The sequence below is a fragment of the Prinia subflava genome, chromosome 11 (assembly GCF_021018805.1).
Source record: "Prinia subflava isolate CZ2003 ecotype Zambia chromosome 11, Cam_Psub_1.2, whole genome shotgun sequence".
NCBI lineage: Eukaryota > Metazoa > Chordata > Aves > Passeriformes > Cisticolidae > Prinia > Prinia subflava.
This window is the reverse complement of record NC_086257.1, coordinates 6,995,581-7,023,238: the sequence shown is the minus strand read 5'-3', so window position 1 is coordinate 7,023,238 and position 27,658 is coordinate 6,995,581. Positions and strand designations below refer to the sequence as shown.

Below are 27,658 nucleotides of genomic sequence, written 5' to 3'. Positions count from 1 at the left end.
CTTCTCATTAAAGCCTTTGTGCAGCAATGCTGGAGACTCGTGGTCCTTTGTTCTCCTCCTCCCTCACCTTCCACCTGCTCTGCCAGGGTGAGCACTGGCTGCTGTCCTGAGCTCACCAGCAGCTCCACAAAGAACTCCCAGAAATTACACCAGAGCAACAAAGCCTCAGTCACTGAATGTGAGACTGGAACCTGGAGAACACGGCCCTGTAGGACCCTGCACCCATTTACTCCTTGTGAGAGTTAATACTGATCTTTTGAGTAACTTTTCTGTCCTGTGAAGGCCTCTTCACCAACGCATAGTAAAATCAATCTTCACTCTCCTATGGGTGATGTTGGGATGTGTCCGTGGCATGAGTACAGCATTGTGGGATGGAAAGGAGAAAAGCATTTCTTTTCATGGCTGGACATGGGCAGTGTGGCTTCAACAAAGTTTGACAGCAAAGTTCACCCTGCTACTCACTAAACCAATGAAGCACACACAGAATATGGAATTGAAATCAATGTTTTATAGGGAGACTGTGCATTCAGAATTGCCCATTATGCAAAGGATATGGATACAAAATTCAAAGGGTGCAAAAGGGTTTAGCAGTGGTAGATCCACAGTCACAGCAAGGAGTTAATAACAAATTCACATCGTAATATTCATACCTTAATCAATTCATTCTCTCTCTCTCACAGACACAGACACAGACACACAGACACACACACACACACACTGTATTTGCCCCTAGACTCAATGAAATACAACAAATCCCTTTACATTTTCAACCAAGCATGGGCTGCACTAGGAGGATCGTGTGGGGAACTGCGTATGGGTAGATAAGGAGGTTAGACCTTTATGTGCTTGCCCTCACTGTCTTTTGTCACACACAGACACAGACACACACAGACACACAGACACAGACACACTCCCCTAGATAGGTCTTGGTTAATTTCTCTTTTGATTGGTTGGGTTTTGTTTGGTGTTGTTGCTTGTTTTCCCTTTGTTGTACCTTTAGTGTCCTGTCAGTAGGAGAGTGAATGTGGGCAAGGAAGTTGTTTGTGCATTCCTTTACTCTCAAAGTGCCTTTGGTGACGGCGTTGTCGGTGATGTTTGAAGCAATGTGGAAGAGCGGTTTGTAAGAGGAGCCTTGGGCTGCAGCGCGTGGGCGCGGGCGTGGCGGCGCAGGGTGTGTGCTGGGCAGGGCAGGCAGGGCTGCAGCAGGTAGTTGTGGCCGAGTGGTGAAGGCGATGGACTAGAAATCCATTGGGGTTTCCCCGCACAGGTTCGAATCCTGCCAACTACGGGCCAGGCGCCCCTTTTGGGCTGTGGCTGCAAGGGAGCAGCTGCTGCCAGCCTTGCCCGGCCCTTCTGCAGGGCCTGCGCAGGGCAAGCAAAGCCCCAGGCCCCGGGGAAGGGCAGGGGACAAGAGCCCCTTGCTGCTGCTGGCTCCGTGCCCTGCAGCCCAGGCACTCGGGCTGGGCCACGCCCTGCAGGGGAAAAGCAGCCCGGAGCCCTGGGCAGCATCCGTGAAGAGGGGAAGGGGAAATGCAGCCGCCCCTGCAGCTCAGCACTTCATCCCTCGCACCGGCACCAGGTGGGAAAGGCAAGCACCTGCAGCTGCACAGCCTGCTCGGCACAAGGTGCCCAGAGCACAGAGCTTTTACTGCAGAGTAACCTGCAGCAGCCTTGAGCTGAGAGAGCACAATCTGCACAGCTCCACGGGGAGAATCCTTTCCCTTGGCAATGCAAGCAAAGGCAACGCGTGTCCCTCTTTTGCCAGCAAAGAACTGAAGTGTCAGGCAGCTGCAGTGGTGCAGTGTGCTGGGAGCAGAGCTGTATTTGTGGGCAGGGCTGCAGGTGTGAGGATGTGTGTGGATTTGAGGTGGGCTGAGGTGCAGGAAGGCCCTTGGGTGCAGGCTGGCTGCAGGGGAGCGTTGAGAGGTGCAGCGTGAGCGTGGGTGGTGAAAGGAGAAGTGTGTGTGCAGGGCTGTGTGCGGGAGGTGTGGGAGAAGGGCAAGGCGAGGCCCTGGAGGTGTGGAGCGGGCGGGCAAGGGAGCTGAATGAGTGCAGGAGTGTATTTTGTGGGGAGGGGGAGGCAGAGCAGAGAGGGAGTGAGGGCAGCAGCGTGTGGCAGCATGAGGCTGCAGTGGGGGCCACAGCAGGGAGGGCCGAGCAGGAGCAGAGTGGCGCAGCGGGAGCGTGCTGGGCCCATAACCCAGAGGTCGATGGATCGAAACCATCCTCTGCTAAGGCACTTTTTGCAGCCAAGCTGCCTGGCCCAACAACTTTTACCCTGCTGGGCTCCAGGTCTGTGGGCAACCCTGCCCATTGGCCTGCTCTTCCCTCTGCCTCTCCTCTTGCTGCTGCCACCACAACTCTAGAACATCTGCGAAGCTTGTGGCACCCCAGCACCGTTACTGGAGCAGGCACACACTGAATATTCTGGATGGCACTCCATTCTGCAGAGCAGCCATGGCACTGAAGGGGTGTCCTGAAAGGCCTGGGGCCAAGGACGATGCTCTGGTGAAACAGGACTTGCGTTCTAGGACTGGAGTGGCTCCATGATGATCCTGCAGTGACTCCCAGAGAGTGGTGAGCCACTGGAGCCAGGTGTGCAGACAACTTGGTGATTCTCCACACCTGGGCATCATGCTGGGCTTGCAGTGGGACTCAGGCACTGAGTGGCCTGCTCCTTGCTTTGTCTCTAGCCCTGCTTGGAGCAGGCATTTGGACTTGTGTCCTGCAGTCAAGTTCCTTCCAAGAAGGAAGAGTTCCCAGAGAGGGCTCTGCCCTCCTTGCTCTCCACCACAGGCAGTGAGTGAAGCTCTTCCTCACAGGAGCTGGAGCTCAGCCATTGCTCAGCCCTTCGTGTGCCACCTGTCCTTTCTCCTTGCCTCTGCAGCTCCTTTCCTGCATTCCCCAGAGGATCTTTCTTCACCTTTTGTAGAGATGGTTCAAGATTTCCCTCTCCTTAGTCCTTAAGGAGCTGGACTGGCTTGGGCTGGAGAAGAGAAGGCAAGGGGGCTCCTGCTGTGTGCAGGTGACTTTCCAAGGCCTGGCATGAGTCAGAAAGAGCTTGTTGCCATTTGGGAATGACAAGATTGTTTGAGGGTTTGAGGGTGGTGCTTGTAAGAGAGGCCATGGCAGGCTTGCAGAAGGAGCTGTGCTGGTGCCCTGAAGGATGGCGTGGTGAGAGTGCGTGGAGGCGGTGCAGGAGGGCTGCACTTGGTGATGGATGTCCAAGGCGATGGAGAGACAGGCAGCCCCAGCTGGGGCATGAGGCCGAGTGAGAGCTGGCCCAGGGGCCAGGGGTGAGGTGTGCAGAAGGTCCCATGGTGTAATGGTGAGCACTCTGGACTCTGAATCCAGTGATCTGAGTTCAAATCTCAGTGGGACCTCAGCCTTTTTGTTCCCCCAGCCTTCCCCTCAGCACGCTCACACCCTCACAGCCCAACTCTGCTGCTGGGTCACTTGTGGAGTGTTCTCTGATGAATCACACAGGGCTGAGGTGGAGACCACCCACTCAAAATGGGTCAGGCACAGGAGGCTGCTCGGGGACTGTTGGCTCCTCTGTGGAATGAATGCAAAAACGGAGACTGGGTGCACACTCTGGGCAGCTCTGTGCAGGTTGGAGCCTTCCCACAGTGACAGCAGGTGACTCTGGGTGGCATTGCTTGTATGCCAACCCCTGTCCACTGCTCCTTTCCTGCTCCTTTCCTCTGCAGCTTCTTTTCCTCTTTTCCCAGCCAAGTTTTTCTATTGCTCTGCAGTAAGTCCAAGGCTACCAACTTTGAGCAGTTCCTCATCATCAGGGTTACATTTGCTTCCATGGGAGAGGAAAGGATATTCCTGGCAGAGCAGGTGGAAGGTGAGGGAGGAGGAGAACAAAGGACCACGACTCTCCAGCATTGCTGCACAAAGGCTTTAATGAGAAGGAGCAAAAGCAGCGGCACAGAGCAGAGGCCAAGGGAGCCCTGTGTGCAGGGCTGAGGGAGGGAAAGAGATGGGCCCCTTAGGCAAGGCCAAAGGGGATGATGCGGCGGCTTCAGCAGATCTGACCGCAGCGGGAGAAAGGCAGACACAGGCCTGAGGCGCCCAGGCCAAGGGAGCCCCCAGAAGAGATGGGAACCCCCGAGGAGCTGAGGGAGCTGCCCACAGCAGCTGACAGAGAGGATCCCACGGCGGTGCTCTGAGGGAAAGAGGTGAGGATGGGGCCCGGCAGGGTCACCACCACGGGCGAAGGCTCGATGTACACCGTGGAGTCAGCGCAGCGGGCCAGGCAGGGCTCACTGCAGCTGCTTGCAAGGGGCGTTGGGCCACAGGGGCCGCAGGGCCGTGGGGGACAGGGTCTGCAGCAAGACATCTCTCAGAGCAGGAGGCAGAGCTGCAACACAGAGCAGGGAGCGCCACCAGCCTCAGCAGCGCTCTGTCTCTCTGTCCCTCGGCTCTCCCCAGGGACACATTTGCTCTTCCAAACACACTCTGTGCCCACAGCTCCCACCCCCTCCTGGTGCCCTGCGAGTGCCACGGCACGGCAAGGCCGCCCCACTGCAGGAACAGGGCCCAGCAGAGGGGCTTTAAGGGCCCTGTGCAAAGACTGCTCCCAGCCCATCTGCACAACCCCCACGGCTCTGTCAGAGGTGTCTGGGCATGCGCTGGGACATTTTGTTCCACCCCGACAGGTGCCAGCTCTGCTGGCCACATCCCCCTGAGGCTGAGCCCCATGCATCCCCTTCTGCTGGAACAAAGCCCCCTCTTCCCAGCTGTCCCCTGCCACCAGCATGGACAGGCTGACGGCCCTTCCACACTTCTGTGTCCAGGCCAAGCTGAGGCAGCCCAAGGGTGCAGCTGGGCAGCCTCCAGGACAGCAGTTCAGCCCACAGGGAGGGATGGAGCGCACTCAGGCTTACCTCGTTCCTCGAGGAAAGGGAGCCCAGAGACCAGGATGCAGAGCCTGGAGCAGTGCAGCCTTTTATGCTGTGTCCCAGAGCCCTGTGGGGTCACAAACATTCCTTGTTTGTGAAACATCCAAACTCCTGGGAGTGGCCACTTGCAAGGCCTCACTGCTGATGAGGCTCCTTCCTCTTTCACCTCAGGCATTTTTCACCTTTTCGCACCACCCATCGTGGAAATGATTCATGTGTGTCCCAGCTTCCTAGGACCACTTGGATTGGCGGTCCCCTGGCCGGTGTAGAAGCTGAGTTGAAATGAATTTTTGTAGTGTCTACTGCTTCTGTCACTTGTTCTTCCTGATGGTTAGTTTGGCTCCAGTTACAGTTAAATGCAGCCATGAAGGGACACCTCAGGACAGCTCTCAGGAGCTTTCAGTGCAGGCACTCAGGCTAATCCTGAGAGCCATTTCTTCCATGCCTCATCACAGACATCCAGAACACTGTGGGTCAGTTGAGGCAGAAAGCCAACACTGCACAACCCCTGGTGGGGAAGAGACCCAACTCTGCAGGGAGCTGCCAAAGCTCAGTGGCAAGGAAAGCCCATGCTCACCTGCAAGGATGTCCCCTGCAGGGGACAGCCATGGGCAACTTGCTTACAGTCCTCAGGCTGTACCACGGCCTGGTTTTGTGATCAAAGAGATGCCGCGTCCTTCCCTGAAGGGGCCCACAGCCTCAGTGACCTGTTTGGCTCAGCGTGCTCATCCCAGAGGCCAGAGACCTGGGTGGTGGCTGTGGGGAAAAGGCTGAGGGCAGGGAGCCCAAAGCCCATGGCTCTTCTTTCTGGGTCAGGGATGGGGTTTCCCATTCCATGCACTTTACATTTCAAAGGGACACTGGATCAGTCTCCCTGAGCAAGTGGCTGTCACTGTGATGTGCAAGAGCTGGGAAAATCCCTGAGCTCCAGGCAAACCTGAGTCACCCAGTGTGGACTTCAGTGGACTGGGTGCTGCAGACTCAGGCACCCAAGGGATAACAGGGCTCATATCCTCAATGTTCTGCTGCCATGAAGGGCATTTCCCCACCTTCTCTCTCCATTTGTGGATCACCTGGTGCTCCTCTGCAATCTCCTGCTTTGCTGTCTCCCAAGGCAGGGTCTTTTGGTGGCTGCTCATGGGCTGTAGTGACTCAGAGAATCCCAGATACACCCCAGAAGGTCTGGATGGAGCTCTGGAGGACCTGTGCTCCTGTCAACTGCTCTGGGCAGATCAAGCAGCCCCAGTTCCTAAGCAGGCTGTGGGCCTTGTCCTGCTGACTTCTAAGCACTGCCACAGGTCAAGAAAGAGGTCACTCTCCCTTGTGCAGCTCTCCCAGCGCTGTCCCTTGTCTTCCCCCAAGGAGGGGGGATTTCCTTTCTTGCAACTTGTGATTGCTGCCTCTTACCCTTTGACATTTCACGTCTCAGGAGAGTCTGGCTTCATTCTCCCCAGAAGCACCAGGAGGTGGTGCAGACAGCAGCTCCAGGCCCCCTCCACGCCTGGCTCATCTCCACCAGGTTGCACAAGGCCAGTGCCCTCGGCCTCCCCCCATGTGTCAGGTGCTGCAGCCCTTCTGTCCTGCCTGGTTCTCTGGCAGTGCCTCTCTCCATAAGAGATCACCACCACCTCCCTTGTCCCCGGGACACCAAATGGGGACACCAACCCAGATGTGGTGTCTGCAGTGCCAGGGAAAGGGCACCATGCATGAGGTGATCAGATCTCAGGCTTATGGGGTGACATCTGCACATGGCCAGCAAGGAAGTCTCAGCATTAGGGCCGAAAGCTCTCAAGGGCCAGACTTTCTCTCTGCTTTGCAGCCCTTCTGCCCCAAAGGGGTTCCTTGTCACTGGCCTGAGAGTGCAATGCAGAGCAGGTGGCATTCCCTGCACACAGCCAGCCCTGTGCTCTGCAGGCTGCCATGGCATGGTCTCACCATCCTGAGGCTGCAGCAGCCTCAGTGTCATCTCCTGGTGGTTGTCCCCGTCAAGGACCTGGGAGGCTCAGCTGTAGGAGCCCTTTCCATCTCCTGGTAGGCTCCCAGGGGTGCAGGGCATCCCTGCAGGTGCTGCCCAGGAGACAGGGACCTGTCTGACACTGGCAGTGTTCAGAGCACAATGGGATGAGACCCACAGCTTCTGCAGGCAACTGGGAAGTTTGTTCTTCTCCGAGCAGGAGCTCAGGACTTCCAGTGCTCTCTCCCAGCCTCCATTATCCTGGGATGCCCTGTGTGCCATGGCCCCTGTGCAGCCAGCAGAAGGCAATGCCTTTTGGAAAGCTGCAGCAGCAGCACAGGATTACATGGATGTACAAGGAGGTTTGGGACTGGTCCTAACAGGTCTGGAAATGCCCCTGACAAAGGCTGAACATTTTGGAGGCAAGAGGCTGTGTGCTCTGTATCCCTGGAATGCCTGAGTCCAGGGCACCATGTGCACTCATTTCCACAGCAGGATGATTCAGGTTTGCCTGAAGCTCCTGGATTTTCCCAACTCTTCCACATCACTGTGATTCCCATCTGCTCTGGGACACTGATCCAATATCCCTTTGAACTGTGAAATGAATTGAATGGGCAAAGTGATGCCTGCCCCAGGAGAAGGAGCCTTGAGCTTTGTGCTCCCTGCCCTCAGCCTCTTCCCCAAAGACGCCATCCAGATGCCGGCCATGGGGCTGGACACACGGAGCAAAGTGGGTCAATTTGTGTCTGAGAAAATGGGTCAATTTGTCTTTCAGAAGAGAAAGAGGCATGCCTTTGATCACCTTGCTACGGGTTGATTTCCTTGTTTTCTAGAGGATCCCAGCTTCCCAAGCTGAGGCCAGAGCTCTGGCTGTAAAACACATGAAGGCCTTGTTTAGTTTTCAAGGACACGCGGCTGTGGAGATTCCCTTAGAGAAGTCCCTTGAGAGACACTTTAGTGAGTCCTTGGGTTTCTCCTCTTGGTTGGGTATCTGCCTCTGTTCTCCAGGCTCATGGGCAGAAAGAAGCAGGCTGTGGCAGAGAATGAGAGGATAAAACAGAAAGCAAGGCCCTTGTGGTCCTCACTCCTCTTAATGAGGAGCTTCCCTCCAGCCCACAGTGATGCTGCTTTGCCCCTGAGTTTTGCCTCTACCCTGGAGAGTGCATCTCTTCTTCTCTACAGGACTGTGCAGCCTTGACCTTGTGCCTGACTTTACCCACTGCCTGCTCTTGGTCAAAGTGTCCCCTGGGGAGAACTGTCTCTCAGGGCTGGCTGGTGTGCCTGCACCAAAAGCACTGCAGGGCTCACTCCAGGTGTCCCTCATAGCCAAATTGCACCGTGATGGGCGCGTGCAGTCCCCATGAATGTGACAATGTGACCAAGGCCATCCGTGTGACACAATCCCACCTCCAATCTTCCTCCACTCCAGCCTCAGACCTCTGAGCCAATTGGCCTCACACTTCTGGGACACAGATGAACTGTTTTGACATCAGGACATCGCCCACTGACCTGGGCCTGGTCCTGACAGGACCTGAGACCACTCAGCCATCTCCTGGCAAAGCAGCACAGGGAAGGGCCAGCAGTCCTGGGGACTGCTAGAACGTGTTGAGGACAACTGCCTAGTACAGGGGGTGGAGAGCGTGACCAGGGGAGAGGCACTGCTGGACCTGCTCTTTGCATCCTTCTCTCCAAATAGGAGTGACATGGATTTTATGGGGGCTGGCCACTCAGTGTGTGTGGAATTGGATGGATGGTGGCACTTGAGGACTTGTGGTGGAGAGCTCGATGTCCAACTGGAGGGGTGTCCAAGCAGGGATGAGTGTGGTTTCTCAGGGTTTGGGAATGGGAGCAGGAACATTTAACTCCTTGTTGGGAGACAGGGGGGGAGGGATTGAGTGCACCCCAGCACGTTTGTGGATGGCACTGAGTGATGGCGTTGATACTCTGGAGGAAGGGATGCCATCCCCAGGGACCTGGGCAGGCTGGAGAGGTGGCTCCATGCTAACCTCATGAAGTTCAACAAGGTCAGGTGCCAAGGTCAGGACAATCCCAAACATGGACACAGGCTAGGCCAGGAGTGGACTGAGGGCAGCCCTGAGGAGAGAGACTTGCAGGTTCTGGTGACTGAAATACTGAACATGAACCTGCACTGGCTGCGAGCAGCCCCATGCAAAAATGCAATTGTATTCTGGGCTGCATTCAGAGCCGTGTGGCCAGCAGGTTGAGGGAGGGGATTGTCCTGCTCTGCTCTGCTCTCCTGACACCATAACTGAGGAACTGCATCCAGCTCTAGGACCCAGAGCCTGAGAAACACACGGACATGGTGCAGTGGGTCCAGAGGAGGCAGAAAGACTCTGAGACAAATCAGCCCTTGCGCTGTAAGGACAGGCAGAGAGGCTTGGGGAAGGGGAAGGTTAAGGGGAAGGGGAAGGTTAAGGTTAAGGTTAAGGTTAAGGGGAAGGGGAAGGGGAAGGGGAAGGGGAAGGGGAAGGGGAAGGGGAAGGGGAAGGGGAAGGGGAAGGGGAAGGGGAAGGGGAAGGGGAAGGGGAAGGGGAAGGGGAAGGGGAAGGGGAAGGGGAAGGGGAAGGGGAAGGGAAGGCTTCCAGGTGACATTCAGTTAAGAAAGGAAGGATAATTGTTTGGGGAGTGTAGAGATGGAAACATGGGCTAGTGGTTCAAAAATGAATGAAGGTATATTTTGATTAGATATTGGGAAGGAACCTTTTCCTCTTAGATCAGGGAGACACTGGAACAGATTGTCCAGAGAATTGTTGATGCCATTTCTGGGGGCTTGAGAGAGATAATTTTAAGGTCCATTCAATCCCCAGGTGATTCTAAGAGTCATTGCATGATTCTGGGTTGTAGGAATTCGGAGAAGAACAATTCAGATGAAAGAGGCAGGGGCCTCATCAGCAGTGAGGCCTCACAACTGGCCACTCCCAGGGCTTTGGATGTTTCACAAACAAGGAATGTTTGTGGCCCCACAGGGCTCTGGGACACAGCATAAAAGGCTGCGCTGCTCCAGGCTCTGCATCCTGGTCTCTGGGCTCCCTTTCCTCGAGGAACGAGGTAAGCCTGGGTGCGCTCCATCCCTCCCTGTGGGCTGCACTGCTGTCCTGGAGGCTGCCCAGCTGCATCCTTGGGCTGCCTCAGCTTGGCCTTGCCACAGAAGTGTGGAAGGGCCGTCAGCCTGTCCATGCTGGTGGCAGGGGACAGCTGGGAAGAGGGGGCTTTGTTCCAGCAGAAGGGGATGCATGGGGCTCAGCCTCAGGGGGATGTGGCCAGCAGAGCTGGCACCTGTCGGGGTGGAACAAAATGTCCCAGCGCATGCCCAGACACCTCTGACAGAGCCGTGGGGGTTGTGCAGATGGGCTGGGAGCAGTCTTTGCACAGGGCCCTTAAAGCCCCTCTGCTGGGCCCTGTTCCTGCAGTGGGGCGGCCTTGCCGTGCCGTGGCACTCGCAGGGCACCAGGAGGGGGTGGGAGCTGTGGGCACAGAGTGTGTTTGGAAGAGCAAATGTGTCCCTGGGGAGAGCCGAGGGACAGAGAGACAGAGCGCTGCTGAGGCTGGTGGCGCTCCCTGCTCTGTGTTGCAGCTCTGCCTCCTGCTCCGAGAGATGTCTTGCTGCAGACCCTGTCCCCCACGGCCCTGCGGCCCCTGTGGCCCAACGCCCCTTGCAAGCAGCTGCAGTGAGCCCTGCCTGGCCCGCTGCGCTGACTCCACGGTGTACATCGAGCCTTCGCCCGTGGTGGTGACCCTGCCGGGCCCCATCCTCACCTCTTTCCCTCAGAGCACCGCCGTGGGATCCTCTCTGTCAGCTGCTGTGGGCAGCTCCCTCAGCTCCTCGGGGGTTCCCATCTCTTCTGGGGGCTCCCTTGGCCTGGGCGCCTCAGGCCTGTGTCTGCCTTTCTCCCGCTGCGGTCAGATCTGCTGAAGCCGCCGCATCATCCCCTTTGGCCTTCCCTAAGGGGCCCATCTCTTTCCCTCCCTCAGCCCTGCACACAGGGCTCCCTTGGCCTCTGCTCTGTGCTGCTGCTTTTGCTCCTTCTCATTAAAGCCTTTGTGCAGCAATGCTGGAGACTCGTGGTCCTTTGTTCTCCTCCTCCCTCACCTTCCACCTGCTCTGCCAGGAAGATCCTTCCCTCTCCCACAAAAGCAAATGTAACCATGATGATGAGGAACTGCTCAAAGTTGGTAGAGCTGCTTGAACTGATGCAGAGCAATAGAAAACTCGGCAGGGAAAAACGAAAAGAAGCTGCAGAGGAAAGGAGCAGGAAAGGGGCAGAGGACAGGGGTTGGCATACAAGCAATGCCACACAGAGTCACCTGCTGTCACTGTGGGAAGGCTCCAACCTGCACAGAGCTGCCCAGAGTGTGCACCCAGTCTCCGTTTTTGCATTCATTCCACAGAGGAGCCAACAGTCCCCGAGCAGCCTCCTGTGCCTGACCCATTTTGAGTGGGTGGTCTCCACCTCAGCCCTGTGTGATTCATCAGAGAACACTCTACAAGTGACCCAGCAGCAGAGTAGAGCTGTGAGGGTGTGAGCGTGCTGAGGGGAAGGCTGGGGGAACAAAAAGGCTGAGGTCCCACTGAGATTTGAACTCAGATCACTGGATTCAGAGTCCAGAGTGCTCACCATTACACCATGGGACCTTCTGCACACCTCACCCCTGGCCCCTGGGCCAGCTCTCACTCGGCCTCATGCCCCAGCTGGGGCTGCCTGTCTCTCCATCGCCTTGGACATCCATCACCAAGTGCAGCCCTCCTGCACCGCCTCCACGCACTCTCACCACGCCATCCTTCAGGGCACCAGCACAGCTCCTTCTGCAAGCCTGCCATGGCCTCTCTTACAAGCACCACCCTCAAACCCTCAAACAATCTTGTCTTTCCCAAATGGCAACAAGCTCTTTCTGACTCAGGCCAGGCCTTGGGAAATCACCTTCACACAGCAGGAGCCCCCTTGCCTTCTCTTCTCCAGCCCAAGCCAGTCCAACTCCTTAAGGACTAAGGAGAGGGAAACCTTGCCCCATCTCTACAAAAGGTGAAGAAAGATCCTCTGGGGAAAGCAGGAAAGGAGCTGCAGAGGCCAGGAGAAAGAGCAGGTGACACACCAAGGCCTCAGCAATGGCTGAGCTCCAGCTCAAGGAGGTGGTGCAAGGAGGGCAGAGCCCCCTCTGGGAACTCTTTCTTCTTGAAAGCAACTTGACTGTATGGCGACCCAGCAGGACACAAGTCCAAATGCCCGCTCCAAGCAGGGCTGGAGACAAAGCAAGGAGCAGGCCACTCAGTGCCTGAGTCCCACTGCAAGGCCAGCCTGATGTCCAGGTGTGGAGAATCACCAAGTTCTCTGCACACCTGGCTCCAGTGGCTCACCACTCTCTGGGAGTCACTGCAGGATCATCATGGAGCCACTCCAGTCCTAGAACGCAAGTCCTGTTTCACCAGAGCATCGTCCTTGGCCCCAGGCCTTTCAGGACACCCCTTCAGTGCCATGGCTGCTCTGCAGAATGGAGTGCCATCCAGAATATTCAGTGTGTGCCTGCTCCAGAAACGATGCTGGGGTGCCACAAGCTTCGCAGATGTTCCAGAGTTGTGGTGGCAGCAGCAAGAGCAGAGGCAGAGGGAAGAGCAGGCCAATGGGCAGGGTTGCCCACAGACCTGGAGCCAGCAGGGTAAAAGTTGTTGTGCCAGGCAGCATGGCTGCAAAAAGTACCTTAGCAGAGGATGGTTTCGATCCATCGACCTCTGGGTTATGGGCCCAGCACGCTCCCGCTGCGCCACTCTGCTCCTGCTCAGCCCTCCCTGCCATGGCCCCCACTGCAGCCTCATGCTGCCACACGCTGCTGCCCTCACTCCCTCTCTGCTCTGCCTCCCCCTCCCCACAAAATACACTCCTGCACTCATTCAGCTCCACTGCCCGCCCGCTCCACACCTCCAGGGCCTCGCCTTGCCCTTCTCCCACACCTCTTCCGCACACAGCCCTGCACACACACTTCTCCTTTCACCACCCACGCTCACGCTGCACCTCTCAACGCTCCCCTGCAGCCAGCCTGCACCCAAGGGCCTTCCTAAACATCAGCCCACCTCAAATCCACACACATCCTCACACCTGCAGCTCTGCCCACAAATACAGCTCTGCTCCCAGCACACTGCACCACTGCAGCTGCCTGACACTTCAGTTCTTTGCTGGCAAAAGAGGGACACGCGTTGCCTTTGCTTGCCTTGCCAAGGGAAAGGATTCTCCCCGTGGAGCTGTGCAGACTGTGCTCTCTCAGCTCAAGGCTGCTGCAGGTTACTCTGCAGTAAAAGCTCTGCGCTCTGGGCACCTTGTGCCGAGCAGGCTGTGCAGCTGCAGGTGCTTGCCTTTCCCACCTGGTGCCGGTGCGAGGGATGAAGTGCTGAGCTGCAGGGGCGGCTGCATTTCCCCTTCCCCTCTTCACAGATGCTGCCCAGGGCTCCGGGCTGCTTTTCCACTGCAGGGCGTGGCCCAGCCCGAGTGCCTGGGCTGCAGGGCACGGAGCCGGCAGCAGCAAGGGGCTCTTGTCCCCTGCCCTTCCCCGGGGCCTGGGGCTTTGCTTGCCCTGCGCAGGCCCGGGCAAGGCTGGCAGCAGCTGCTCCCTTGCAGCCACAGCCCAAAAGGGGCGCCTGGCCCGTAGTTGGCAGGATTCGAACCTGCGCGGGGAAACCCCAATGGATTTCTAGTCCATCGCCTTCACCACTCGGCCACAACTACCTGCTGCAGCCCTGCCTGCCCTGCCCAGCACACACCCTGCGCCGCCACGCCCGCGCCCACGCGCTGCAGCCCAAGGCTCCTCTTACAAACCGCTCTTCCACATTGCTTCAAACATCACCGACAACACCGGCACCAAAGGTACTTTGAGAGCAAAGGAATGCACAAACAACTTCCTTGCCCACATTCACTCTCCTACTGAAAGGACACGTAAGGTACAACAAAGGGAAAACAAGCAACAACACCAAACAAAACCCAACCAATCAAACCAGAAATTAACCAAGAGCTATCTAGGGGACTCTGTGTTTGTCTCTGTGTGTCTGTGTGTGTCTGTGTCTGTGTGTATGACAAAAGACAGTGAGGACAAGCACATAAAGGTCTAACCTCCTTATCTACCCATACGCAGTTCCCCACACGATCCTCCTAGTGGAGCCCATACTTGGTTGAAAAACCAAAAGGGATTTGATGTATTTCATTGAGTCTAGGGGCAAATACAGTGTGTGTGTGTGTGTGTCTGTGTGTCTGTGTCTGTGAGAGAGAGAGAATGAATTGATTAAGGTATGAATATTACGATGTGAATTTGTTATTAACTCCTTGCTGTGACTGTGGATCTACCACTGATAAACCCTTTTGCACCCTTTGAATTTTGTGTCCATATCCTTTGCATAATGGGCAATTCTGAATGCACAGTTTCCCTATAAAACATTGATTTCAATTCCATATTCTGTGTGTGCTTCATTGGTTTAGTGAGTAGCAGGGTGAACTTTGCTGTCAAACTTTGTTGAAGCCACACTGCCCATGTCCAGCCATGAAAGGAAATGCTTTTACTCCTTTCCATCCCACAATGCTGTACTCATGCCACAGACACATCACAACATCACCCATAGAGGAGAGAAGACTGATGTTACTGTGCTTTTGTGAAGAGGCCTTGACAGGACAGAAAAGTTACTCAAATGATCAGTATTAACTCTCACAAGGTGCAAATTGGTACAGGGTCCTGCAGGGCCGTGTTCTCCAGGTTCCAGACCCACATTCAGTGACTGAGGCTTTGTTGCTCTGATGTAATTTCTGGGAGTTCTTTGTGGAGCTGCTGGTGAGCTCAGGACAGCAGCCAGTGCTCACCCTGGCAGAGCAGGTGGAAGGTGAGGGAAGAGGAGAACAAAGGACCACGAGTCTCCAGCATTGCTGCACAAAGGCTTTAATGAGAAGGAGCAAAAGCAGCGGCACAGAGCAGAGGCCAAGGGAGCCCTGTGTGCAGGGCTGAGGGAGGGAAAGAGATGGGCCCCTTAGGCAAGGCCAAAGGGGATGATGCGGCGGCTTCAGCAGATCTGACCGCAGCGGGAGAAAGGCAGACACAGGCCTGAGGCGCCCAGGCCAAGGGAGCCCCCAGAAGAGATGGGAACCCCCGAGGAGCTGAGGGAGCTGCCCACAGCAGCTGACAGAGAGGATCCCACGGCGGTGCTCTGAGGGAAAGAGGTGAGGATGGGGCCCGGCAGGGTCACCACCACGGGCGAAGGCTCGATGTACACCGTGGAGTCAGCGCAGCGGGCCAGGCAGGGCTCACTGCAGCTGCTTGCAAGGGGCGTTGGGCCACAGGGGCCGCAGGGCCGTGGGGGACAGGGTCTGCAGCAAGACATCTCTCGGAGCAGGAGGCAGAGCTGCAACACAGAGCAGGGAGCGCCACCAGCCTCAGCAGCGCTCTGTCTCTCTGTCCCTCAGCTCTCCCCAGGGACACATTTGCTCTTCCAAACACACTCTGTGCCCACAGCTCCCACCCCCTCCTGGTGCCCTGCGAGTGCCACGGCACGGCAAGGCCGCCCCACTGCAGGAACAGGGCCCAGCAGAGGGGCTTTAAGGGCCCTGTGCAAAGACTGCTCCCAGCCCATCTGCACAACCCCCACGGCTCTGTCAGAGGTGTCTGGGCATGCGCTGGGACATTTTGTTCCACCCCGACAGGTGCCAGCTCTGCTGGCCACATCCCCCTGAGGCTGAGCCCCATGCATCCCCTTCTGCTGGAACAAAGCCCCCTCTTCCCAGCTGTCCCCTGCCACCAGCATGGACAGGCTGACGGCCCTTCCACACTTCTGTGGCAGGGCCAAGCTAAGGCAGCCCAAGGGTGCAGCTGGGCAGCCTCCAGGACAGCAGTTCAGCCCACAGGGAGGGATGGAGCGCACTCAGGCTTACCTCGTTCCTCGAGGAAAGGGAGCCCAGAGACCAGGATGCAGAGCCTGGAGCAGCGCAGCCTTTTATACCGTGTCCCAGAGCCCTGTGGGGTCACAAACATTCCTTGTTTGTGAAACATCCAAACCCCTGGGAGTGGCGTCTTTTGAGGCGTCGATGCTGCTGAGGCCCCTGCCTCTTTCATCTCAGGCATTTTTCACCATTTTCACACCACCCATCGTGGAAATGATTCATGTGTGTCCCAGCTTCCTAGGACCACTTGGATGGGAGGTCCCCTGGCCGGTGTAGAAGCTGAGGTGAATGAATTTTTGTAGTGTCTACTGCTTCTGTCACTTGTTCTTCCTGATGGTTAGTTTGGCTCCAGTTACAGTTAAATGCAGCCATGAAGGGACACCTCAGGACAGCTCTCAGGAGCTTTCAGTGCAGGCACTCAGGCTAATCCTGAGAGCCATTTCTTCCATGCCTCATCACAGACATCCAGAACACTGTGGGTCAGTTGAGGCAGAAAGCCAACACTGCACAACCCCTAGTGGGGAAGAGACCCAACTCTGCACGGAGCTGGCAAAGCTCAGTGGCAAGAAAAGCCCATGCTCACCTGCAAGGATGTCCCCTGCAGGAGACAGCCATGGGCAACTTGCTTACAGTCCTCAGGCTGTACCACGGCCTGGTTTTGTGATCAAAGAGATGCCGTGTCCTCCCCTGAAGGGGCCCACAGCCTCAGTGACCTGTTTGGCTCAGCGTGCTCATCCCAGAGGCCAGAGACCTGGGTGGTGGCTGTGGGGAAAAGGCTGAGGGCAGGGAGCCCAAAGCCCATGGCTCTTCTTTCTGGGTCAGGGATGGGGTTTCCCATTCCATGCACTTTACATTTCAAAGGGATACTGGATCAGTCTCCCTGAGCACGTGGCTGTCATTGTGATGTGCAAGAGCTGGGAAAATCCCTGAGCTCCAGGCAAATCTGAGTCACCCAGTGTGGACTTCAGTGGACTGGGTGCTGCAGACTCAGGCACCCAAGGGATAACAGGGCTAATAGGCTCAATGTTCTGCTGCCATGAAGGGCATTTCCCCACCTTCTCTCTCCATTTGTGGATCACCTGGTGCTCCTCTGCAATCTCCTGCATTTGCTGTCTCCCAAGGCAGGGTCTTTTGGTGGCTGCTCATGGGCTGTAGTGACTCAGAGAACCCCAGATCAAGCCCAGAAGGTCTGGATGGAGCTCTGGAGGACCTGTGCTCCTGTCAACTGCTCTGGGCAGATCAAGCAGCCCCAGTTCCTAAGCAGGCTGTGGGCCTTGTCCTGCTGACTTCTAAGCACTGCCACAGGTCAAGAAAGAGGTCACTCTCCCTTGTTCAGCTCTCCCAGCCCTGTCCCTTGTCTTCCCCCAGGGAGGGGGGTTTTCTTTTCTTGACACTTGTGATTGCTGCCTCTTACCCTTTGACATTTCATCTCTCAGGAGAGTCTGGCTTCATTCACCCCAGAAGCACCAGGAGGTGGTGCAGACAGCAGCTCCAGGCCCCCTCCACACCTGGCTCATCTCCACCAGGTTGCACAAGGGCAGTGCCCTCGGCCTCCCCCCATGTGTCAGGTGCTGCAGCCCTTCTGCTTTGCCTGGTTCTCTGGCAGTGCCTCTCTCCATAAGAGATCACCACCACCTCCCTTGTCCCCGGGACACCAAATGGGGACACCAACCCAGATGTGGTGTCTGCAGTGCCAGGGAAAGGGCACCATGCATGAGGTGATCAGATCTCAGGCTTATGGGGTGACATCTGCACATGGACAGCAAGGAAGTCTCAGCATTAGGGCCGAAAGCTCTCAAGGGACAGACTTTCTCTCTGCTTTGCAGCCCTTCTGCCCCAAAGGGGTTCCTTGTCACTGGCCTGAGAGTGCAATGCAGAGCAGGTGGCATTCCCTGCACACAGCCAGCCCTGTGCTCTGCAGGCTGCCATGTCATGGTCTCACCATCCTGAGGCTGCAGCAGCCTCAGTGTCATCTCCTGGTGGTCGTCCCCGTCAAGGACCTGGGAGGCTCAGCTGTAGGAGCCCTTTCCATCTCCTGGTAGGCTCCCAGGGGTGCAGGGCACCCCTGCAGGTGCTGCCCAGGAGACAGGGACCTGTCTGACACTGGCAGTATTCAGAGCACAATGGGATGAGACCCACAGCTTGTGCAGGCAACTGGGAAGTTTGTTCTTCTCCGAGCAGGAGCTCAGGACTTCCAGTGCTCTCTCCCAGCCTCCATTATCCTGGGATGCCCTGTGTGCCATGGCCCCTGTGCAGCCAGCAGAAGGCAATGCCTTTTGGAAAGCTGCAGCAGCAGCAGCACAGGATTACATGGATGTACAAGGAGGTTTGGGACTGGTCCTAACAGGTCTGGAAATGCCCCTGACAAAGGCAGAACATTTTGGAGCAAGAGGCTGTGTGCTCTGGTATCCGTGCAATGCCTGAGTCCAGGGCACCATGTGCACTCATTTCCACAGCAGGATGATTCAGGTTTGCCTGAAGCTCCTGGATTTTCCCAACACTTCCACATCACTGTGATTCCCACCTGCTCTGGAACACTGATCCAATATCCCTTTGAACTGTGAAATGAATTGAATGGGCAAAGTGATGCCTGCCCCAGGAGAAGGAGCCTTGAGCTTTGTGCTCCCTGCCCTCAGCCTCTTCCCCAAAGACACCATCCAGATGCCGGCCATGGGGCTGGACACACGGAGCAAAGTGGGTCAATTTGTGTGTGAGAAAATGGGTCAGTTTGTCTTTCAGGAGAGACAGAGGCATGCCTGTGATCACCTTGCTACGTGTTGATTTCCTTGTTTTCTAGAGGATCCCAGCTTCCAAAGCTGAGGCCAGAGCTCTGGTTGTAAAACACATGAGGGCCTTGTTTAGTTTTCAAGGACAGGCAGAGAGGGTTGGACTGGGCAAGGCAAGGCAAGGCAAGGCAAGGCAAGGCAAGGCAAGGCAAGGCAAGAATTATTAGTTAGGGTGTGTAGTGATGGGACAAGGGCCACTGGTTGAAAAATGAAAGCAGCTATATTTCGATTTAATATTGCGAAGGAATCTTTTTGTCTGAGACAGGTGACACACTGGAAGAGGCAGAACAGAGAAGTGGTTGAAGCCATTTCTGGGGGGTTTAATTAGATGATTTTCAAGTCCATTCCATCACCAAGTGATTCCAAGAGTCATTGCATGATTCTGGATTGTATGAAATGATGATTTGAGATGAAAGAGGCTGGGACCTCATCAGCAGTGAGGCCTCACAACTGGCCACTCCCAGGAGTTTGGATGTTTCACAAACAAGGAATGTTTGTGGCCCCACAGGGCTCTGGGACACAGCATAAAAGGCTGCGCTGCTCCAGGCTCTGCATCCTGGTCTCTGGGCTCCCTTTCCTCGAGGAACGAGGTAAGCCTGAGTGCGCTCCATCCCTCCCTGTGGGCTGAACTGCTGTCCTGGAGGCTGCCCAGCTGCACCCTTGGGCTGCCTCAGCTTGGCCCGGACACAGAAGTGTGGAAGGGCCGTCAGCCTGTCCATGCTGGTGGCAGGGGACAGCTGGGAAGAGGGGGCTTTGTTCCAGCAGAAGGGGATGCATGGGGCTCAGCCTCAGGGGGATGTGGCCAGCAGAGCTGGCACCTGTCGGGGTGGAACAAAATGTCCCAGCGCATGCCCAGACACCTCTGACAGAGCCGTGGGGGTTGTGCAGATGGGCTGGGAGCAGTCTTTGCACAGGGCCCTTAAAGCCCCTCTGCTGGGCCCTGTTCCTGCAGTGGGGCGGCCTTGCCGTGCCGTGGCGCTCGCAGGGCACCAGGAGGGGGGTGGGAGCTGTGGGCACAGAGTGTGTTTGGAAGAGCAAATGTGTCCCTGGGGAGAGCCGAGGGACAGAGAGACAGAGCGCTGCTGAGGCTGGTGGCGCTCCCTGCTCTGTGTTGCAGCTCTGCCTCCTGCTCCGAGAGATGTCTTGCTGCAGACCCTGTCCCCCACGGCCCTGCGGCCCCTGTGGCCCAACGCCCCTTGCAAGCAGCTGCAGTGAGCCCTGCCTGGCCCGCTGCGCTGACTCCACGGTGTACATCGAGCCTTCGCCCGTGGTGGTGACCCTGCCGGGCCCCATCCTCACCTCTTTCCCTCAGAGCACCGCCGTGGGATCCTCTCTGTCAGCTGCTGTGGGCAGCTCCCTCAGCTCCTCGGGGGTTCCCATCTCTTCTGGGGGCTCCCTTGGCCTGGGTGGCTCAGGCCTGTGTCTGCCTTTCTCCCGCTGCGGTCAGATCTGCTGAAGCCGCCGCATCATCCCCTTTGGCCTTCCCTAAGGGGCCCATCTCTTTCCCTCCCTCAGCCCTGCACACAGGGCTCCCTTGGCCTCTGCTCTGTGCCGCTGCTTTTGCTCCTTCTCATTAAAGCCTTTGTGCAGCAATGCTGGAGACTCGTGGTCCTTTGTTCTCCTCCTCCCTCACCTTCCACCTGCTCTGCCAGGAAGATCCTTCCCTCTCCCAGGGCAACAAATGTAACCCTGATGATGAGGAACTGCTCAAATTTGGTAGCCTTGGACTTACTGCAGAGCAATAGAAAAACTTGGCTGGGAAAGGAGGAAAAGAAGCTGTAGAGCAAAGGAACAAGAAAGGAGCAGTGGACAGGGGTGGGCATACAAGCAATGCCACACAGAGTCACCTGCTGTCACTGTGGGAAGGCTCCAACCTGCACAGAGTGTGCACCCGGTCTCCGTTTTTGCATTCATTCCACAGAGGAGCCAACAGTCCCCGAGCAGCCTCCTGTGCCTGACCCATTTTGAGTGGGTGGTCTCCACCTCAGCCCTCTGTGATTCATCAGAGAACGCTCCAGAAGTGACCCAGCAGCAGAGTAGAGCTGTGAGGGTGTGAGCGTGCTGAGGGGAAGGCTGGGGGAACAAAAAGGCTGAGGTCCCACTGAGATTTGAACTCAGATCACTGGATTCAGAGTCCAGAGTGCTCACCATTACACCATGGGACCTTCTGCACACCTCAGCCCTGGCCCCTGGGCCAGCTCTCACTCGGCCTCATGCCCCAGCTGGGGCTGCCTGTCTCTCCATCGCCTTGGACATCCATCACCAAGTGCAGCCCTCCTGCACCGCCTCCACGCACTCTCACCACGCCATCCTTCAGGGCACCAACACAGCTCCTTCTGCAAGCCTGCCATGGCCTCCCTTACAAGCACCACCCTCAAACCCTCAAACAATCTTGTCTTTCCCAAATGGCAACAAGCTCATTCTGACTCAGGCCAGGCCTTGGGAAATCACCTTCACACAGCAGGAGCCCCCTTGTCTTCTCTTCTCCAGCCCAAGCCAGTCCAGCTCCTTAAGGACTAAGGAGAGGGAAACCTTGAACCATCTCTACAAAAGGTGAAGAAAGATCCTCTGGGGAATGCAGGAAAGGGGCTGCAGAGGCAAGGAGAAAGGACAGGTGGCACACGAAGGGCTGAGCAATGGCTGAGCTCCAGCTCCTGTGAGGAAGAGCTTCACTCACTGCCTGTGGTGGAGAGCAAGGAGGGCAGAGCCCTCTCTGGGAACTCTTCCTTCTTGGAAGGAACTTGACTGCAGGACACAAGTCCAAATGCCTGCTCCAAGCAGGGCTAGAGACAAAGCAAGGAGCAGGCCACACAGTGCCTGAGTCCCATTGCAAGCCCAGCATGATGTCCAGGTGTGGAGAATCACCAAGTTGTCTGCACACCTGGCTCCAGTGGCTCACCACTCTCTGGGAGTCACTGCAGGATCATCATGGAGCCACTCCAGTCCTAGAACGCAAGTCCTGTTTCACCAGAGCATCGTCCTTGGCCCCAGGCCTTTCAGGACACCCCTTCAGTGCCATGGCTGCTCTGCAGAATGGAGTGCCATCCAGAATATTCAGTGTGTGCCTGCTCCAGAAACGGTGCTGGGCTGCCACAAGCTTCGCAGATGTTCCAGAGTTGTGGTGGCAGCAGCAAGAGCAGAGGCAGAGGGAAGAGCAGGCCAATGGGCAGGGTTGCCCACAGACCTGGAGCCCAGCAGGGTAAAAGTTGTTGGGCCAGGCAGCTTGGCTGCAAAAAGTGCCTTAGCAGAGGATGGTTTCGATCCATCGACCTCTGGGTTATGGGCCCAGCACGCTCCCGCTGCGCCACTCTGCTCCTGCTCGGCCCTCCCTGCTGTGGCCCCCACTGCAGCCTCATGCTGCCACACGCTGCTGCCCTCACTCCCTCTCTGCTCTGCCTCCCCCTCCCCACAAAATACACTCCTGCACTCATTCAGCTCCACTGCCCGCCCGCTCCACACCTCCAGGGCCTCGCCTTGCCCTTCTCCCACACCCCCAAACACAGCCCTGCACACACACTTCTCCTTTCACCACCCACACTCACGCTGCACCTCTCAACGCTCCCCTGCAGCCAGCCTGCACCCAAGGGCCTTCCTGCACCTCAGCCCACCTCAAATCCACACACATCCTCACACTCGCAGCCCTGCCCACAAATACAGCTCTGCTCCCAGCACGCTGCACCACTGCAGCTGCCTGACACTTCAGTTCTTTGCTGGCAAAAGGGGGACATGCATTACCTTCGCTTGCATTGCCAAGGGAAAGGATTCTCCCCGTGGAGCTGTGCAGATTGTGCTCTCTCAGCTCAAGGCTGCTGCAGGTTACTCTGCAGTAAAAGCTCTGTGCTCTGGGCACCTTGTGCCGAGCAGGCTGTGCAGCTGCAGGTGCTTGCCTTTCCCACCTGGTGCCGGTGCGAGGGATGAAGTGCTGAGCTGCAGGGGCGGCTGCATTTCCCCTTCCCCTCTTCACAGATGCTGCCCAGGGCTCCGGGCTGCTTTTCCCCTGCAGGGCGTGGCCCAGCCCGAGTGCCTGGGCTGCAGGGCACGGAGCCGGCAGCAGCAAGGGGCTCTTGTCCCCTGCCCTTCCCCGGGCCCTGGGGCTTTGCTTGCCCTGCGCAGGCCCTGCAGAAGGGCCGGGCAAGGCTGGCAGCAGCTGCTCCCTTGCAGCCACAGCCCAAAAGGGGCGCCTGGCCCGTAGTTGGCAGGATTCGAACCTGCGCGGGGAAACCCCAATGGATTTCTAGTCCATCGCCTTCACCACTCGGCCACAACTACCTGCTGCAGCCCTGCCTGCCCTGCCCAGCACACACCCTGCGCCGCCACGCCCGCGCCCACGCGCTGCAGCCCAAGGCTCCTCTTACAAACCGCTCTTCCACATTGCTTCAAACATCACCGACAACACCGGCACCAAAGGCACTTTGAGAGTAAAGGAATGCACAAACAACTTCCTTGCCCACATTCACTCTCCTGCTGACAGGACACTTAAGGTACAACAAAGGGAAAACAAGCAACAACACCAAACAAAACCCAACCAATCAAACCAGAAATTCACCAAGACCTATCTAGGGGAGTGTGTGTGTGTCTCTGTGTGTCTGTGTGTGTCTGTGTCTGTGTGTGACAAAAGACAGTGAGGACAAGCACATAAAGGTCTAACCTCCTTATCTACCCATACGCAGTTCCCCACACGCTCCTCCTAGTGGAGCCCATACTTAGTTGAAAAACCAAAAGGGATTTGATGTATTTCATTGAGTCTAGGGGCAAATACAGTGTGTGTGTGTGTGTCTGTGTCTGTGAGAGAGAGAGAATGAATTGATTAAGGTATGAATATTACGATGTGAATTTGTTATTAACTCCTTGCTGTGACTGTGGATCTACCACTGCTAAACCCTTTTGCACCCTTTGAATTTTGTATCCATATCCTTTGCATAATGGGCAATTCTGAATGCACAGTCTCCCTATAAAACATTGATTTCAATTCCATATTCTGTGTGTGCTTCATTGGTTTAGTGAGTAGCAGGGTGAACTTTGCTGTCAAACTTTGTTGAAGCCACACTGCCCATGTCCAGCCATGAAAGGAAATGCTTTTACTCCTTTCCATCCCACAATGCTGTACTCATGCCACAGACACATCACAATATCACCCATAGAGGAGAGAAGATTGATGTTACTGTGCTTTTGTGAAGAGGCCTTGACAGGACAGAAAAGTTACTCAAATGATCAGTATTAACTCTCACAAGGTGCAAATTGGTACAGGGTCCTGCAGGGCCGTGTTCTCCAGGTTCCAGACCCACATTCAGTGACTGAGGCTTTGTTGCTCTGATGTAATTTCTGGGAGTTCTTTGTGGAGCTGCTAGTGAGCTCAGGACAGCAGCCAGTGCTCACCCTGGCAGAGCAGGTGGAAGGTGAGGGAAGAGGAGAACAAAGGACCACGAGTCTCCAGCATTGCTGCACAAAGGCTTTAATGAGAAGGAGCAAAAGCAGCGGCACAGAGCAGAGGCCAAGGGAGCCCTGTGTGCAGGGCTGAGGGAGGGAAAGAGATGGGCCCCTTAGGCAAGGCCAAAGGGGATGATGCGGCGGCTTCAGCAGATCTGACCGCAGCGGGAGAAAGGCAGACACAGGCCTGAGGCGCCCAGGCCAAGGGAGCCCCCAGAAGAGATGGGAACCCCCGAGGAGCTGAGGGAGCTGCCCACAGCAGCTGACAGAGAGGATCCCACGGCGGTGCTCTGAGGGAAAGAGGTGAGGATGGGGCCCGGCAGGGTCACCACCACGGGCGAAGGCTCGATGTACACCGTGGAGTCAGCGCAGCGGGCCAGGCAGGGCTCACTGCAGCTGCTTGCAAGGGGCGTTGGGCCACAGGGGCCGCAGGGCCGTGGGGGACAGGGTCTGCAGCAAGACATCTCTCGGAGCAGGAGGCAGAGCTGCAACACAGAGCAGGGAGCGCCACCAGCCTCAGCAGCGCTCTGTCTCTCTGTCCCTCAGCTCTCCCCAGGGACACATTTGCTCTTCCAAACACACTCTGTGCCCACAGCTCCCACCCCCTCCTGGTGCCCTGCGAGTGCCACGGCACGGCAAGGCCGCCCCACTGCAGGAACAGGGCCCAGCAGAGGGGCTTTAAGGGCCCTGTGCAAAGACTGCTCCCAGCCCATCTGCACAACCCCCACGGCTCTGTCAGAGGTGTCTGGGCATGCGCTGGGACATTTTGTTCCACCCCGACAGGTGCCAGCTCTGCTGGCCACATCCCCCTGAGGCTGAGCCCCATGCATCCCCTTCTGCTGGAACAAAGCCCCCTCTTCCCAGCTGTCCCCTGCCACCAGCATGGACAGGCTGACGGCCCTTCCACACTTCTGTGGCAGGGCCAAGCTGAGGCAGCCCAAGGATGCAGCTGGGCAGCCTCCAGGACAGCAGTGCAGCCCACAGGGAGGGATGGAGCGCACCCAGGCTTACCTCGTTCCTCGAGGAAAGGGAGCCCAGAGACCAGGATGCAGAGCCTGGAGCAGCGCAGCCTTTTATGCTGTGTCCCAGAGCCCTGTGGGGTCACAAACATTCCTTGTTTGTGAAACATCCAAACCCCTGGGAGTGGCGTCTTTTGAGGCGTCGATGCTGCTGAGGCCCCTGCCTCTTTCATCTCAGGCATTTTTCACCATTTTCACACCACCCATCGTGGAAATGACTCATGTGTGTCCCAGCTTCCTAGGACCACTTGGATTGGCGGTCCCCTGGCCGGTGTAGAAGCTGAGGTGAAATGAATTTTTGTAGTGTCTACTGCTTCTGTCACTTGTTCTTCCTGATGGTTAGTTTGGCTCCAGTTACAGTTAAATGCAGCCATGAAGGGACACCTCAGGACAGCTCTCAGGAGCTTTCAGTGCAGGCACTCAGGCTAATCCTGAGAGCCATTTCTTCCATGCCTCATCACAGACATCCAGAACACTGTGGGTCAGTTGAGGCAGAAAGCCAACACTGCACAACCCCTAGTGGGGAAGAGACCCAACTCTGCAGGGAGCTGCCAAAGCTCAGTGGCAAGGAAAGCCCATGCTCACCTGCAAGGATGTCCCCTGCAGGGGACAGCCATGTGCAACTTGCTTACAGTTCTCAGGCTGTACCACGGCCTGGTTTTGTGATCAAAGAGATGCCGTGTCCTTCCCTGAAGGGGCCCACAGCCTCAGTGACCTGTTTGTCTCAGCGTGCTCATCCCAGAGGCCAGAGACCTGGGTGGTGGCTGTGGGGAAAAGGCTGAGGGCAGGGAGCCCAAAGCCCATGGCTCTTCTTTCTGGGTCAGGGATGGGGTTTCCCATTCCATGCACTTTACATTTCAAAGGGACACTGGATCAGTCTCCCAGAGCACATGGCTGTCATTGTGATGTGCAAGAGCTGGGAAAATCCCTGAGCTCCAGGCAAATCTGAGTCACCCAGTGTGGACTTCAGTGGACTGGGTGCTGCAGACTCAGGCACCCAAGGGATAACAGGGCTCATAGGCTCAATGTTCTGCTGCCATGAAGGGCATTTCCCCACCTTCTCTCTCCATTTGTGGATCACCTGGTGCTCCTCTGCAATCTCCTGCTTTGCTGTCTCCCAAGGCAGGGTCTTTTGGTGGCTGCTCATGGGCTGTAGTGACTCAGAGAACCCCAGATCAAGCCCAGAAGGTCTGGATGGAGCTCTGGAGGACCTGTGCTCCTGTCAACTGCTCTGGGCAGATGATGCTGCTCTGGTTCCTGAGCAGGCTGTGGGCCTTGTCCTGCTGACTTCTAAGCACTGCCACAGGTCAAGAAAGAGGTCACTCTCCCTTGTGCAGCTCTCCCAAGCCTGTCCCTTATCTTTCCCCAGGGAGGGGGGATTTCCTTTCTTGCAACTTGTGATTGCTGCCTCTTACCCTTTGACATTTCATCTCTCAGGAGAGTCTGGCTTCATTCTCTCCAGAAGCACCAGGAGGTGGTGCAGACAGCAGCTCCAGGCCCCCTCCACACCTGGCTCATCTCCACCAGGTTGCACAAGGGCAGTGCCCTCGGCCTCCCCCCATGTGTCAGGTGCTGCAGCCCTTCTGCTTTGCCTGGTTCTCTGGCAGTGCCTCTCTCCATAAGAGATCACCACCACCTCCCTTGTCCCCGGGACACCAAATGGGGACACCAACCCAGATGTGGTGTCTGCAGTGCCAAGGAAAGGGCACCATGCATGAGGTGATCAGATCTCAGGCTTGTGGGGTGACATCTGCACATGGACAGCAAGGAAGTCTCAGCATTAGGGCCAAAAGCTCTCAAGGGACAGACTTTCTCTCTGCTTTGCAGCCCTTCTGCCCCAAAGGGGTTCCTTGTCACTGGCCTGAGAGTGCAATGCAGAGCAGGTGGCATTCCCTGCACACAGCCAGCCCTGTGCTCTGCAGGCTGCCATGGCATGGTCTCACCATCCTGAGGCTGCAGCAGCCTCAGTGTCATCTCCTGGTGGTCCTCCCCATCAAGGACCTGGGAGGCTCAGCTGTAGGAGCCCTTTCCATCTCCTGGTAGGCTCCCAGGGGTGCAGGGCATCCCTGCAGGTGCTGCCCAGGAGACAGGGACCTGTCTGACACTGGCAGTGTTCAGAGCACAATGGGATGAGACCCACAGCTTGTGCAGGCAACTGGGAAGTTTGTTCTTCTCCGAGCAGGAGCTCAGGACTTCCAGTGCTCTCTCCCAGCCTCCATTATCCTGGCATGCCCTGTGTGCCATGGGCCCCTGTGCAGTCAGCAGAAGGCAATGCCTTTTGGAAAGCTGCAGCAGCAGCATAGGATTACATGGACATACAAGAAGGTTTGGGACTGGTCCTAAAAGGTCTGGAAATGCCCCTGAGAAAGGCTGAACATTTTGGAGGCAAGAGGCTGTGTGCTCTGGTATCCCTGGAATGCCTGAGTCCAGGGCACCATGTGCACTCATTTCCACAGCAGGATGATTCAGGTTTGCCTGAAGCTCCTGGATTTTCCCAACTCCTCCACATCACTGTGATTCCCACCTGCTCTGGAACACAGATCCAATATCCCTTTGAACTGTGAAATGAATTGAATGGGCAAAGTGATGCCTGCCCCAGGAGAAGGAGCCTTGAGCTTTGTGCTGCCTGCCCTCAGCC

The 27,658-nt window shown here is 56.6% G+C and overlaps 1 protein-coding gene and 9 non-coding genes across 10 annotated transcripts; 4 read left to right on the top strand and 6 right to left on the bottom strand.

Moving 5' to 3' along the window:
- The first annotated feature begins 776 nt into the window (after nucleotides 1–776).
- On the top strand, nucleotides 777–10,798 carry LOC134556314 (uncharacterized). Its single transcript, XM_063408711.1, has 4 exons — nucleotides 777–811; nucleotides 1,322–1,579; nucleotides 9,852–9,933; nucleotides 10,460–10,798. The coding sequence occupies exons 1-4, from the start codon at nucleotides 777–779 to the stop codon at nucleotides 10,796–10,798; spliced, it is 714 nt and encodes a 237-aa protein (XP_063264781.1).
- TRNAS-AGA (transfer RNA serine (anticodon AGA)) lies at nucleotides 1,207–1,288 on the top strand. The gene has a single exon. It is a non-coding gene; the product is annotated as a tRNA-Ser (tRNA).
- Nucleotides 2,163–2,234, top strand: TRNAM-CAU (transfer RNA methionine (anticodon CAU)). The gene has a single exon. It is a non-coding gene; the product is annotated as a tRNA-Met (tRNA).
- Nucleotides 3,312–3,383, top strand: TRNAQ-CUG (transfer RNA glutamine (anticodon CUG)). Its single transcript has one exon. It is a non-coding gene; the product is annotated as a tRNA-Gln (tRNA).
- A 648-nt stretch (nucleotides 10,799–11,446) lies between the features above and the next one.
- On the bottom strand, nucleotides 11,447–11,518 carry TRNAQ-CUG (transfer RNA glutamine (anticodon CUG)). Its single transcript has one exon. It is a non-coding gene; the product is annotated as a tRNA-Gln (tRNA).
- A 1,062-nt stretch (nucleotides 11,519–12,580) lies between these two features.
- On the bottom strand, nucleotides 12,581–12,652 carry TRNAM-CAU (transfer RNA methionine (anticodon CAU)). The gene has a single exon. It is a non-coding gene; the product is annotated as a tRNA-Met (tRNA).
- An 864-nt stretch (nucleotides 12,653–13,516) lies between these two features.
- TRNAS-AGA (transfer RNA serine (anticodon AGA)) lies at nucleotides 13,517–13,598 on the bottom strand. The gene has a single exon. It is a non-coding gene; the product is annotated as a tRNA-Ser (tRNA).
- Nucleotides 13,599–20,667: 7,069 nt separating this feature from the next.
- TRNAQ-CUG (transfer RNA glutamine (anticodon CUG)) lies at nucleotides 20,668–20,739 on the bottom strand. Its single transcript has one exon. It is a non-coding gene; the product is annotated as a tRNA-Gln (tRNA).
- A 1,077-nt stretch (nucleotides 20,740–21,816) lies between these two features.
- TRNAM-CAU (transfer RNA methionine (anticodon CAU)) lies at nucleotides 21,817–21,888 on the bottom strand. Its single transcript has one exon. It is a non-coding gene; the product is annotated as a tRNA-Met (tRNA).
- An 873-nt stretch (nucleotides 21,889–22,761) lies between these two features.
- Nucleotides 22,762–22,843, bottom strand: TRNAS-AGA (transfer RNA serine (anticodon AGA)). Its single transcript has one exon. It is a non-coding gene; the product is annotated as a tRNA-Ser (tRNA).
- Nucleotides 22,844–27,658: the final 4,815 nt, after the last annotated feature.

Excerpts from the sequence above, each read along its gene's own strand:
- LOC134556314 (XM_063408711.1), top strand. The coding sequence starts at position 777 with ATGGGCTGCACTAGGAGGATCGTGTGGGGAACTGC. Across the intron at positions 1,580-9,851 it reads ATCCCTCGCACCGGCACCAG|GGCTCTGGGACACAGCATAA; the intron begins GTGGGAAAGGCA and ends GTGGCCCCACAG. Across the intron at positions 9,934-10,459 it reads CCCTTTCCTCGAGGAACGAG|CTCTGCCTCCTGCTCCGAGA; the intron begins GTAAGCCTGGGT and ends TCTGTGTTGCAG.